The sequence below is a fragment of the Lutra lutra genome, chromosome 4 (assembly GCF_902655055.1).
Source record: "Lutra lutra chromosome 4, mLutLut1.2, whole genome shotgun sequence".
Taxonomy (NCBI): Eukaryota; Metazoa; Chordata; class Mammalia; order Carnivora; family Mustelidae; genus Lutra; species Lutra lutra.
This window is the reverse complement of record NC_062281.1, coordinates 191103819-191115962: the sequence shown is the minus strand read 5'-3', so window position 1 is coordinate 191115962 and position 12144 is coordinate 191103819. Positions and strand designations below refer to the sequence as shown.

General features: G+C 46.1%; 1 protein-coding gene across 2 annotated transcripts in view; it reads left to right on the top strand.

The window, feature by feature from the left end:
• The window catches only part of SLC25A33 (solute carrier family 25 member 33), a 44961-nt gene extending 35095 nt beyond the window's left edge, over positions 1 to 9866 (top strand). For both annotated transcript variants that reach the window (XM_047726935.1, XM_047726937.1), the window contains 5 exons: positions 675 to 752; positions 2523 to 2623; positions 4284 to 4350; positions 7937 to 8217; positions 9386 to 9866. In XM_047726935.1, the coding sequence (XP_047582891.1) occupies positions 675 to 752; positions 2523 to 2623; positions 4284 to 4350; positions 7937 to 8217; positions 9386 to 9588 (730 nt within the window). In that variant the 3' untranslated portion in view covers positions 9589 to 9866. The remainder of the gene's footprint in view (positions 1 to 674; positions 753 to 2522; positions 2624 to 4283; positions 4351 to 7936; positions 8218 to 9385) is intronic.
• The last annotated feature ends 2278 nt before the right edge of the window (positions 9867 to 12144 follow it).

Genomic DNA, 12144 nt, shown 5'->3' with positions numbered 1-12144 from the left:
AATCTTTAAAAAAAAAAAAAGATCTGGAAGATAAGACTATTAGAAATAAGGAGTAAATCCAAAAGAAATATGATCCAAATACATCTCAGAACCTGTTTCTCAGTGAATTTTGTTACCATGAAGACGTGATTCCCTGGACCAGCTGCTTTTGCCACATGCTCGTCCTGCCTCGCTGAGATTTTAGCATGTGGTGCAGACCCCGAACATCTAGGTCCTTCGTGAACCAGGGAAAAGGCTTCTTGCAAACAGGTCAAACTGGTGCTTTTTTCTTTTTTTTAAAGATTTTATTCATTTATTTGACAGACAGAGATCACAAGTAGGCAGAGAGGCAGGCAGGGTGGTGGGGGGAAGCAGACTCCCTGCAGAGCAGAGAGCCTGATGCGGGGCTCGATCCCAGGACTCTGAGATCATGACCTGAGCCAAAGGCAGAGGCCCAACCCACTGAGCCACCCAGGCGCCCCAAACTGGTGCTTTAGAGCGTGCTTTTTTCACTGTAATGAAAGCAGTATGCTTCAGCCTTCTGATGCTGTACTGTAATATAATAGAATCAGATAAGAGTCTGGGGTCTTGGAAACATTCTGTTCTATATTTACAGAGCTGATGTGAAGGCTGATGCCTTGCTGTTTTGCATAGGCCCTGCCTAAGGAATTTAAAGATCTTCTCTTATTATTCAGGTCAATCTTGGAGAAGGAGGGACCAAAGTCACTTTTTAGAGGCTTGGGTCCAAATTTGGTTGGAGTTGCGCCATCAAGGTAAGCATTAAACATTCAGCTGGCTCGCTACATGGAATATAGAATACTCCTTTTGTACTGAAGTGCAGTACGGCTAGATGGCCGGTTTCTTTTCTCTGTGGCGTTTGCCTAGATGCATTTGACATACGGAATAGTGAAAACTGCTGGTGCGTCTTTTGGTGTGTGTGTGTGAGAGAGAGAGTCTAGTTCTTTTATTCTTCAGTGAAAATTCGTCTACTCGCATCTCCTGGAATCTTTTTCTAAACAGTCACCTGCTGTTTCAAATAGCAGCAGTGGCCAGCAGTATTGGCATCGCCCGGGGCTTGTTAGAATTGGACTCTCTTGGACCGTACCCCAGACCTACATCAGAACCCGCATTCCAGCAAGATCCGCAGGTGATTCATATGCACTCGGTAGCACTGATCTGAAGCAATTTTAAAGGCTTCTGGGCTTTACTTTATTTAAAACACCCTTATTTCTGTATCTCTTTAAAGTCTGTTTGATAAAAGTGAACAGGTGAGAGTGTGTGTGTGTAATATATCTCTGAAAAGTAGATAAGAAGCTGCTGCTCAAAATTTGTGTCCCGGGAGGGGAGCTAGGTGGCAGGGGTAGGATATTGACATTACTTTATGTAATACTCCGATAGACTTAAAGGAGAATTAATCTTGGTAACAAAAATGAAAATGTTGTTTCCTATAAGGTGAAGACGAAAAGCTTCCTGGAATTCTTGCAGATCCGTGCTCTAGTTTATACGCAGATCACCTGAGGATGTCGTAAAAATTCAGATTCTTAGTAAATCCTTTGTTCCTTTAAAATTTTGTAGCATATGTGTTTCCTCTATTTAAAAATAAAAGCACTAGGCTGTGAGATTATATGGGGTCCGCATTATAATAGATGGCGGACGTACTGCATATGTGTAGTAAATAAAACCGAGTTGTATCTCCTTGTGGACAGTACTCATTTGGTGACACCTGTGAATCTGATGTAGCTTCCTGGCCGCCACACCCATTTAGAACAGTCGGGACCCGGAGAAAGCAGAATACTGTTACGTAAGGCAGTAATGACAAGTTGTCCAGAGCCTAAGTTGAAAAATACATTCTGTGATTGATGTATTGGCCAGCCAAAATAAAGAGGCATTTCCCCTGGCGTTGCTGGTGAAGGAGCAGGGAAAGTATGAACCAGCACCTACCCCCCAGCCCCAGTAAGAAAGAAGTCAAAAGAAGGAAAGCAGACAAAGACCAGACCAGAGCTAGGGCGTGGGCGGGGTGCCTAGACTCCACCTACAGGAGCTGCAGGGGTGGGGGAGGCCGAGGCGTATTCACTGGTGGAAGCTTGATATGAAAATGTGCGTGCGATGGTTGTTCCCTTCATGATCCTGAGTCATCAAAAAAAAAAAAAAGGCCAAATTATATATGATATAGTCATTGTGGTAGGAGGCAGGTGTGGTGTATTTTAGAAGTATTACAAATTTTAAAAGTTTCAGTATAGATTTTGGTGCTTAAAGAATTGACACCCGGAACGAAGAAGAATATACGGATATATGGATTTTATTACCCAAGTCTCCTCCTCCTCAGTTACCGTGGCTGCTTCTCCCGTCACTGAACACGTTCTGAGGGACAGGCAGGAGCTTTCTGCAGGGGCCTGCAGCAGCTTTTGGTCTTACAGACAAGGTCAAGCTTTTGGTTACATGTTAACCTCTTTTCTCATAGTTTCCTCAATTTTTCAGAGGTTGTGGAGAGACGTGTATAGGGCCATGCCGCTGTCTGTAGCACTCTCTCTCTCTTCAAACAGGGCCGTGTACTTCGCGTGTTACTCCAAAGCCAAAGAGCAGTTCAGTGGCATCTTTGTGCCTAACAGCAGCCTCGTGCACGTTCTCTCGGCCGGCTCCGCAGGTATGTGACCCCAGCGAGTGGAGAGGAGTTTCTCGCTCTCCTAAAGCAGGAGTTGTGCCAAACAGCTTCTTCCAGGAATTAGAAATTAGCTCTCTGCTTCTTCTGCATCTGAAAGCATTTTTCTGACGCTTTATGTCAGAACTAATAAAAACATGAATGTTTGCGAATAGTTTGTAACTCGGGTCCATTTTCTTCGACAATTAAAACTTTTATTCTCCCTCAAAATTTGCCTGTGCTCATGCATGCTGCTGGTGAGTGTTATGTTTCCTTTAAAGCAATATTAATGCGTTTTCATGTCTTTCTGTTTCATTAAGTTATTTTAAAGATGGAGCTTTTTGTGTGTGACTCTCCATGGTGTCCAGCGTCCCCTCTGGACAGCTGGCATTTGTATCCCCAGCTGGGTTCTGTGACGAGGGCTCGGGGCTGTGGAGGAGATCTTAGGGGGGCTGGTGCCAGATCAGGTAGTACAGGAGTCACCCCACTTACTATAGAAAATTCATAACAGGATTTGTTCCCCCAGAAATACTTGGGAAATAACCATGGACTTGTAGGTTGCTGAGAGAAGGCTCTGTCTGTCTAGGTACCATTTTATGTCTCGAGTAAATAGAAGAGTATTCTGGAAAACTTAAACAGGCACTCGGAACTTCGCTGCCTCCTGCCAGCCTGTAAGGTTTTGTCTGCCTCTGGGACTCCAAATAAAAGTTCTCTTATCCTATCTGAGTAGTTACAGGTCACAATTACTAGACCCCAGGTAGAAGATGGCATCTATATACAAAGCTGCTTCACACAAGAAAGGAGTTTCTGCCAAACACAGAGCTCTGAGGAGGAAATGCAGAGTGACGGAACGAACAGGTCGGCCCTCACTTGTGAGGGCGTAGCGAGTGAGCCGTAAGCTCTAAGCCATTCATTGGTTTTGTGCCTTTTGCAAAATTAACCTAGAGGAAACATTGGCAAATAAAGCAGGCCTGGAGGGAGTCCCTAAGCCACTCTCTGGGTTCCCAGTTAATCTGCTTAGGACTGCGGAGGGGAGGAGGCGTTCAGAGCTCACTGTGTGTCAGGCTGATGCCACGTACCGCTCTTTCTGGTTGGTCTGGAACAATGAGCAACATTAAGATGAGGAAAACTTGAAGAATGGTTCCTGTGAGCAGCTCAGTCTTTAAAACTTCCCATTTCCTGGTATGATTAGTGAGCTACTAAGATGCGTATGTTCAAGTTCCGGTAAATTCGGAGATTTAGCGGCTTCTGTTTTAAGTTTGATATAAGGCAACCTTTTGGATTAGATCACCAACTTTTTAAAACAAATTGTTTCTGGACCTGAAGCTTACAAATTGAGTTTTAGAATAGTTTTCATATTTATCATAGGAATTGCATTTACAGAAATACCAACAGCACCATCTACAGGTTAGAAAGACTAGACTGGGCTCTAGAAAATGGAGATCTATCTTTTAGGTCCAGCATATCAATAGATGTTACATTTTAGGGGATTGCACCTTCCGTCTGCAGTCTGGAGCTGTAACTGCTTCCTACTCTCCATTTTTACTGTGAGGCCGTTTAAATCCTGATCTCAAAGTTTATCATATGAAACAGATAGCTTTAATAAGCCTGCACTGTGTTCAGTAGTGACATTTTCTGTTTCTTTTTTTTTTTCTTCTTCTTCCAGCTTTTGTCACAAATACCTTAATGAATCCTATATGGATGGTTAAAACCCGGATGCAGCTAGAACGGAAGTAAGTTGTTAATTGTTCCTTCCTTAATATTCATGGAGATTTGCTGCTTCCTCCCAGCTCCAGTTGTGGAATGAGGTGTACAGAGCCCTTAAGCATCCCCATCCCTTTTTTCTCCTGAATATAAGCTATATGTAGAAACACTTTTTGTTTTGAGGTACGTGCTGCCAGCCACTGTGGGGAGATGAGGGCCAACAGAAGTTAACACCCAGGGGGAGGCTGGAAGTTTGCCCGCCTCCTGACTGCTCCTGACTTCTCTCGGATAGTTGGTGGGTCTCTGGTCTTGGCCGACCCCACCAGCAACTGGAGCTCTGTGGGCTCCTCCAGATGGCCTCTCTTTTAAGTGGGAAGATGCCAGGGAGGGTCGAATGGCAAAAGGTCATTTTAATCTCCAAGGTCCTCAGATACTGGATTTCTGCCCTGAAACTCAGGCCCTTGGTTCTGAACGTTTTTATGCTGTGGATGCCTTTGGCAGTCTGGGGAAGCCTCTGCGTGGCTTTTCACAGTAATATTTTTGAAAGCAGTGGAAACCGGTTGTTGAAGTACGGTTATCAGTGTTGGGTTTTTTTGTTTTTTTTTTTTTATTTTTTGTTTTTTAAGATTTTATTTTATTTGACAGATAGAGATCACAAGTAGGCAGAGAGGCAGGCAGAGAGAGAGAGAGGAGGAAGCAGGCTCCCTGCCGAGCAGAGAGCCCGATTCGGGGCTCGATCCCAGAACTCTGGGATCATGACCTGAGCCGAAGGCAGAGAGGCTTTAATCCACTGAGCCACCCAGGCGCCCCTATCAGTGTTGTTTTAAAATGCAATATAGTCATAGGCTTGTTTAACACAGTAAATAACAAGATCAAGCAATGGCCCAATAACCCCCATAATATCAAAGACGTGACGGTGATAAGGGACACTGTCATCGAGTCCTAAGAACCCTTGTGTAATGGTGTGGCCTGGAAATGCGGGTGGGCACTGGAGGCTTTCAGCTAGTCCAGCCGAAATCTAGCAACCTGTAAAGGAGAGAGAGAAGCAGCAAGAATACCCCTCCGGACGTGTAGCTACGGGTCTGCCTTTGTTTTTTCTCTTGGTCTCAGATTCCATGTTTCCCCCCAATCCGTTCTGTGTGGAAGAACCTTCTAGAATCCATCAGATCTCATAATTTTGGACAGATCGCTAGCGCATAATGCTTCGATGAATCTTGCTTACTCTGACAGTCAAATCCTAACTCCTGGGCTTAACATTCAAGGTCCTTTGCAGTTTTCTAAAACTGTCCTGTGCCCTGAGGCTTCCATTTCCTTGAGTGTGCTGTCCCTCACCAGGAATCCCTCTCCCCCTCTTGTCGCTCAAGAACACCTGCTTGTCCTTCAGGCTTCTGACCAGCATCCTCTCCTGGAAACCTTTGGTAATCACTCCCCATTCCAATCCTGGTAATCATTCCTCCTTAGCAGCAGGTATGCGCGCAAGTCAGCGAAGAGCCCGCACAGGCACTCTTTTAAATCTACCTCATAAGGGTCCATGCTCAGGACATAGTATTTTTTACTTTTTTTTTTTTTTTTTAAGTTTTCTTTCTTTATTTTTTTTTTTAAAGATTTTATTTTTATTTATTTGACAGATCACAAGTAGGCAGGCAGGCAGAGAGAGAGAGGGGGAAACAGCTCCCTGCTGAGCAGAGAGCCCGATGTGGGGCTCAATCCCAGGGCCCTGGGATCATAACCTGAGCCGAAGGCAGAGGCTTTAACCCACTGAGCCACCCAGGCGCCCCTCTTTCTTTATTTTAGAGAAAAAGTGTGTGAGTGGGGGTAAGGGCAGAGGGAGAGAGAGAGAATCCTCAAGCGGACTCCCTGCTAAGAGATCATGACCTGAGCCCAAATCAAGAGTCAGACGCTTAACCAACCGAGCCACCCAGGCACCCAAATGCTCAGGACATTTTAAAGTTTTGTTTGGGGGGCTCTGTTACCCAGTCTTGAAACAACACGTATTTGTCGCATGCTTGCTGTGTGCTAGTCACTGGGGAAACAGCAGGAAATATGCCATGGGCCCTGCCTTCCAGAAGCTCACAGCTTCACAGAAAATAAAGAGAACTGTAGGCTGATGAAATAGGGGCCAGAACTGCTAAGGACCCCCGAGGGTCCCTGATGCCATCCAGGCAGGGCGGGTACAAGAGGGCCTCCTGTGGCAGAGATGTCCACCCTACTGTCTGAAAAATAATGGGAGCGGGGGACTGTGCACTGCACGGGCTTCAGACCGAGAACAGAGTATGTGGAAAATCTAGACACAAGCAGCATCTGTTTCTGGGGCCCAGAAGGCAGGGAAGCGTGGTTGGAGTGTGCTGTGTGTGTGTGTGCGTGCTGGAGGAGGGGGATCGCAGAAAGCCAAGGCTGCAGAAGTGCGTGGGTGGAGGGACACATCCTTCAAAACCCTGGGAGGGTCTTGGTGTTTGGCTTCGGGCTCTAATTTGAGGGTTGAGGGCTATGGAGAGCCATTAGAGCCGTGGTTTGGGTGAGAGTGGGGAACACTCTTCCCCCCAGGGGACATTTGACAATGTCTGGAGACTTTTCCAGTTGTCCCAACTTAGGTGGGATGTTTCTGGCGTCTGGTGGGTGAAGGCCAGGTAATCCCAAACATGTTGCAGTGCAAGGACAGCTTCCACAGCAGAGAACCATCTGGTGGAAAGTGTCAGTAGTGCCCAAACGGAGAAGCTCTCCACCAGAGGCTTTCAAGCCAGGCCGTGGCTAGGTTGGATCTCTAGTAGAAAGGCCTGTCCGGCTCAGGTGTGGAGAAGGAGCCTTGGAAAGACACCGTGAAGAAGGGAGAGCCTGTTGGGACGGGTTGGAGCTGGGGTCGCGCTGGGCTTCAGCCCCGAGGGAGGGCTCTGTGACGGGACCAGTGGGCTTGCTGTTGGGCCCTGGGGTTCCCTCTGCATCGGCCAGTTCGGGATCCTTCCCGTCACGAGCCAGGGACAGCGAGCCTGAAGCCTTGTATTAGTTACTGTGTAGTTTATTCGATGTTTATTATTCCATAAATCTAGAAATAATGGAATCAAAACACACCGTCTGGAGACTAGAGTTAAGAAAGCTTGCTAGTGTAAGCGGCCTTGCGCTCACTGCCCGGTCGGGGCGTCGGTGAGGCTTTTCCTTCGGCATTTTCGGAAAGTGTGTTTGTGCCGTGAGTGTGGTGCCACTCCACGTCCAGCTGCGTCCCGCTTTCCGGCGGGCACGTGGTAGCTTTCCGCCCGCACAACCGTGCTAGTCCCGAGGGTATCCCGGTCTGCTTGTCTGTTCTGTTTTTAGAGATGCGGGCTGTGCGGCAGTTACGTTTTCCTCCTTGATGAATGTCTTCCTGCGTTCGGCTCCTTCCGAAATCAGGCCAGAGGCTGCCGGTCAGTTTCCGCGACGCCTGCTACGGATGCACGTTCTGTTCTGTGGCCCGTCCCGTGTCCCAGCCGGTGGCCCCGGGCTCAGCTGAACACAGGACAGGGCAGACACGTGTCACCTGCCGTCTCATTTCTCTTTATGCTCAGCGCTCGTTTCTTCAGCTCGATACGGGAGCCAGGCTCCTCCTGAGTGCGCCCCGTAACGGCTTTTCGTTGATCTCCACAGAGTGAGAGGCTGCAAGCAGACGAACACGCTGCAGTGCGCGCGCCATGTTTACCAGACCGAAGGCATCCGTGGCTTCTACAGGGGATTAACGGCCTCGTACGCTGGAATTTCCGAAACGATCATCTGTTTTGCTATTTATGAAAGTTTGAAGAAGTATCTGAAAGAAGCTCCGCTAGCCACCTCCACAAATGGGACTGAGAAAAATTCCACAAGTTTCTTTGGACTTATGGCAGCTGCTGCGATTTCTAAGGGATGTGCTTCCTGCATCGCTTATCCACATGGTATGTTTTGCTTTTTCTTCCAGAACAGGAAAACAGCTGTGAGGTCTGTGTCATTGTCCTTACGTCTCAACCTCTGCCGCTCACGCAGACACGCGCAGGTCCTGAGGTGACGGAGCGCGTGTGACACCGGCTCCTGCTGTCTGCAGGTGATGTGAGCGGCGGCCACTCACCTCTGCTCAGCTCCAGCTACTTGGGGCCAATATGTACTGTGCAGAGTGTGGGCCCCTTGTTGTAGAGCTTCGGGTGTTTTCAGGGAAGCCAAAAGTCTGGATTTATTCAAAATTCCTCAATTTAAAAAAATGGTATGGGAGCCAGCCCCTCCCCCCAAAAACCTCAGCTTCCACTTTGAACGGAGTGCTGAGTGAGGCTACTCTTGCTAAGTCTGTTTTTTAAGGAATCAGAGACCTAACGTTCCACTGACCTACTTTAAAAAAGAATAGCTTAGTTTATTGTACCAAGAAAAACAGGTTTTGTTTTCAAAAGCCTGCTGCACTGTCAGCTGTGACGGATGGACGCGGTCAACTCCCAAGCAGGTAATTGAGCCCCTGTCACGTGCGGGGCAATAAACGGCCTCCCGGGGCTGAGGGACGAGAGTTTGAGCGGCCCCCGGTGGGCTGGGGAGACGGCAGCGCGCTGAGCAGTGACAGGTGTCGGGCCGCGGGGCACCTGCGGCACGGAGGGCCAGGTGTGCAAACGTTTGAAAACGCAGGAGGCAGCTTTTGAGCTGGAGAGAGCTGTGGAGGAGGGTTTTGGTAGGAGAAGTTGGCAAGTACATAAAAAGAATCTTTTTGATGATTTGCCATGCTTAATACAAATTACACCTTCAGTGAAATTACGGCATTCACTTAATTGGGAATAGAAAACCACAAACAATCTTAAAATGAAGTCCCATTCAAAGTAAGCTTTTACAATCCCTTAAAATTTATTTTGTAGTATTGTCTGTACATGTAATATCCCTAATTGACCATTTCCCAGAATTAAGAACTGTTCTGAAAGGATCGCAGCCTCTTATTGTGTCTGAGGGACGTCGGCTCTCCAAGTCGAGCTGCGGGGGCAAGTACCCAGAGATGTACATTGACGGTTACAGAGCCGTGTGCTTTGATTCTCTCATTGTATTGCTTGGCGATGCGGTTGGTTTGTAACATAAAGTGTGTGTTTCTCTCTGCAGAAGTCATAAGGACACGGCTCCGGGAGGAAGGCACCAAGTACAAGTCTTTTGTCCAGACCGCTCGGCTGGTCTTCCGGGAAGAAGGTTACCTTGCCTTTTACAGAGGACTCTTTGCCCAGCTCATCCGGCAGATACCAAATACTGCCATTGTGTTGTCTACCTACGAGTTAATTGTGTACCTGTTAGAAGACCGTACCCAGTAACGGGCCAGAAAATTGTGCTCTAGAATAAAATTGAAAAACTCTAGAGAAATTTTTTTTTCCATTGATGTTTAGAGTGTTTGAGACTAAAACAGGAAAGGCCATAAAATACGTGGCCTGTATCACCCGTTGGACATTTCCTTTTGGATTCATGTTTTCTGGAAGGTTTAAATCCATTAACTTTAATAGTTAATTATAACTTTTGTTTTTTTTTTTAACTTAAGAGGATTCAGGATTAAGCAGCAGCTAAATTAAATCACGCTACTTAATTTAAATATAAATTTGGTTTGTGTCCTCTTTTATGCTCACTGGGCTGTAAACTTACTGCTAAATACTTTAGTGAAACATGACCCTAGAAGTGCAGAGAAAACCCGCAAAACCAAAATACAACTTGTTGTCTCATCTGACACTACACTGCTGAACAGGTAAGATGTGTCACATTTTGGTGGCACTGGGTGGACCAGGAAAGACTTCTGGCCATTTTTCTTATCTGTACATTTCCAAGTCTCGTGCATATTAAAAATTTAAGCCTTCAGGCTGCTGAGTTTAAAAAGTACAACTTTCTGATGCTAAATATTTTGAACTGTAAACGTTTTTCTAAAGTTATCTTTTATCCCAAGTTTGAACCAAAGACAGGAGTTTTAATGAAATGTTCACCAGTTGTTTTACTCCTGGACCTATTTCCAGAAGTTAAGCCTGGTCAAGCCCGGGTACCTTGTAAGTGTCGGCTGTGAATGTGGAGTGGGGTGAATGATAGACCTTTCCTGTCAAGGTCTTTAACCCTGTTCTTGGGTCCCTGGCACTGGCAGAGAGGGATGTGACGCAGGGTTGACTGCCCACCTCTCAGAGAGTTCACTTTTGTTTTCACAGGAGGTGTGTTTAAATACCCTAGTTCAAAAAAAAAAAAAACCTAGGAATGACAAATGACCAGAATTTTAGCCACACCCCAGCACTCCCCACACTTAAAAACTTAAAAGAAATTTAGTAAGGGACAACAGTAACGCAGAAGGCAGGTGAGATGGCTTTCCATTAGCTCTTCCACTGGAATTTGCTTAGTGTCCGTTGAGGTTAGTTTTCAGTCTGAACATCTAGAAAGATACTGGATTCTAGTAACTGATGCATTGTAGTGTCAGATTCAGAAGCACTGGTGGGGATGAGAGTAGGATATTTTCAAATTGTATTTAAAATGGAGTTTAATTTTGTTCACCTTTAGGCATGAAGGTTAGTTGGTGTGCTTGAGCTCACTGGCAAAATTTGCTTCAACTGTCCACAGCTGTGTAAAAGTCCAAATAAATCATGTTAGTCAAGCATCAGTGCCTGTAAACCGCATGGCAGCCAAGAGATTGCTCTTCCAGGAGCTCGGTTTAACGGTTTGATAGGATAACTGTTAGCAACATCTTCCTATTTTAGTATTCATATTAAAACCTGAATTTTTCCTCAAGATCTGAAGGTTTAAAAATTAGGTTGCTTAATATTCTCGAATTTGGAGTGAGAATTATTTGAAAATAATTTTCATTTCTACATTCTTGAATTAATAAATTTGATGCGGACATAGGATCATTTTGCTCTCTGATTGCTTCTCCTGTACCAGGACATTGAAATGAGAAAGGGGAGTGCCAGAAGTAGGAAGAAAAGCAGGAAATTCTAAAGGGGCTTGTCATATTTCAAATGGGAATTGTCACTGTTTGAGCTGTCCATGGTGAGGTCCCATGATTTTCTTTTTATTATTATTTTTATTAACATACACTGTATAATTTGTTTCAGGGGTACAGGTCTGTGTCAGTCTTATACTGTTCACAGCACTCACCATAGCACATACCCTACCCAGTGTCCATCACCCAGCCACACTGTTTGTCTTGTGCATAAGCTCAGTCATTGGGATTTCATTATTTTTAAGTCCCCGTATATATAAGACTTGGAAAAGCTCTCATTGCTTACCACTGGGTGCCAAGCTCTGTATAAGATGTTCTGTATTTTCTCATGTCAGTTATTTTTGCCACAACCTCATGAGGCAGGTGTTACCATGATCTACATTTTACAAATAGACCAGAGGTTTAATGACTTGCTTGAGGTCTGAGAGAGATGGTAAGTTGTAAAGTAGCTGGTCGTGGGTTTGCAGCGCTCGGGTAGATGAACATAAGTTAGAGGGGGCATCTGAGCCTGTGGAATGGTCTGACCAAAGCCAAGGTCCATCAAACTGTTCCATTCACTGAAGGGTAATGAGCCCACAGGCACTACCACCGGTGAAGGTGCGATTGTACTGCTAACACCCAGGACACGGTGGTTGCGTCGCTCTTTGTCCGCCCTGTGAGTGGGACATCACACAGTCTTTGAATCTTCCTTGGAAAGAAAATGTACGCAAAGAACCGTGCCACATTCTAAGGGAGGTTTCACTGCTATTTGTTCATTTGTGGTGAGAGCCCCCCGCTCGGCCAAAGCAAGGCCTTGGCTCTGACCCACGTGGAAGAAATAGCAGCCCCTCTGGCCAGCGCCTGGGTGCTCTACTCCTTGCTCTCTCTGCAGCTCCTAGGAAGGCCGGGGACTATGAATTGTTAACCG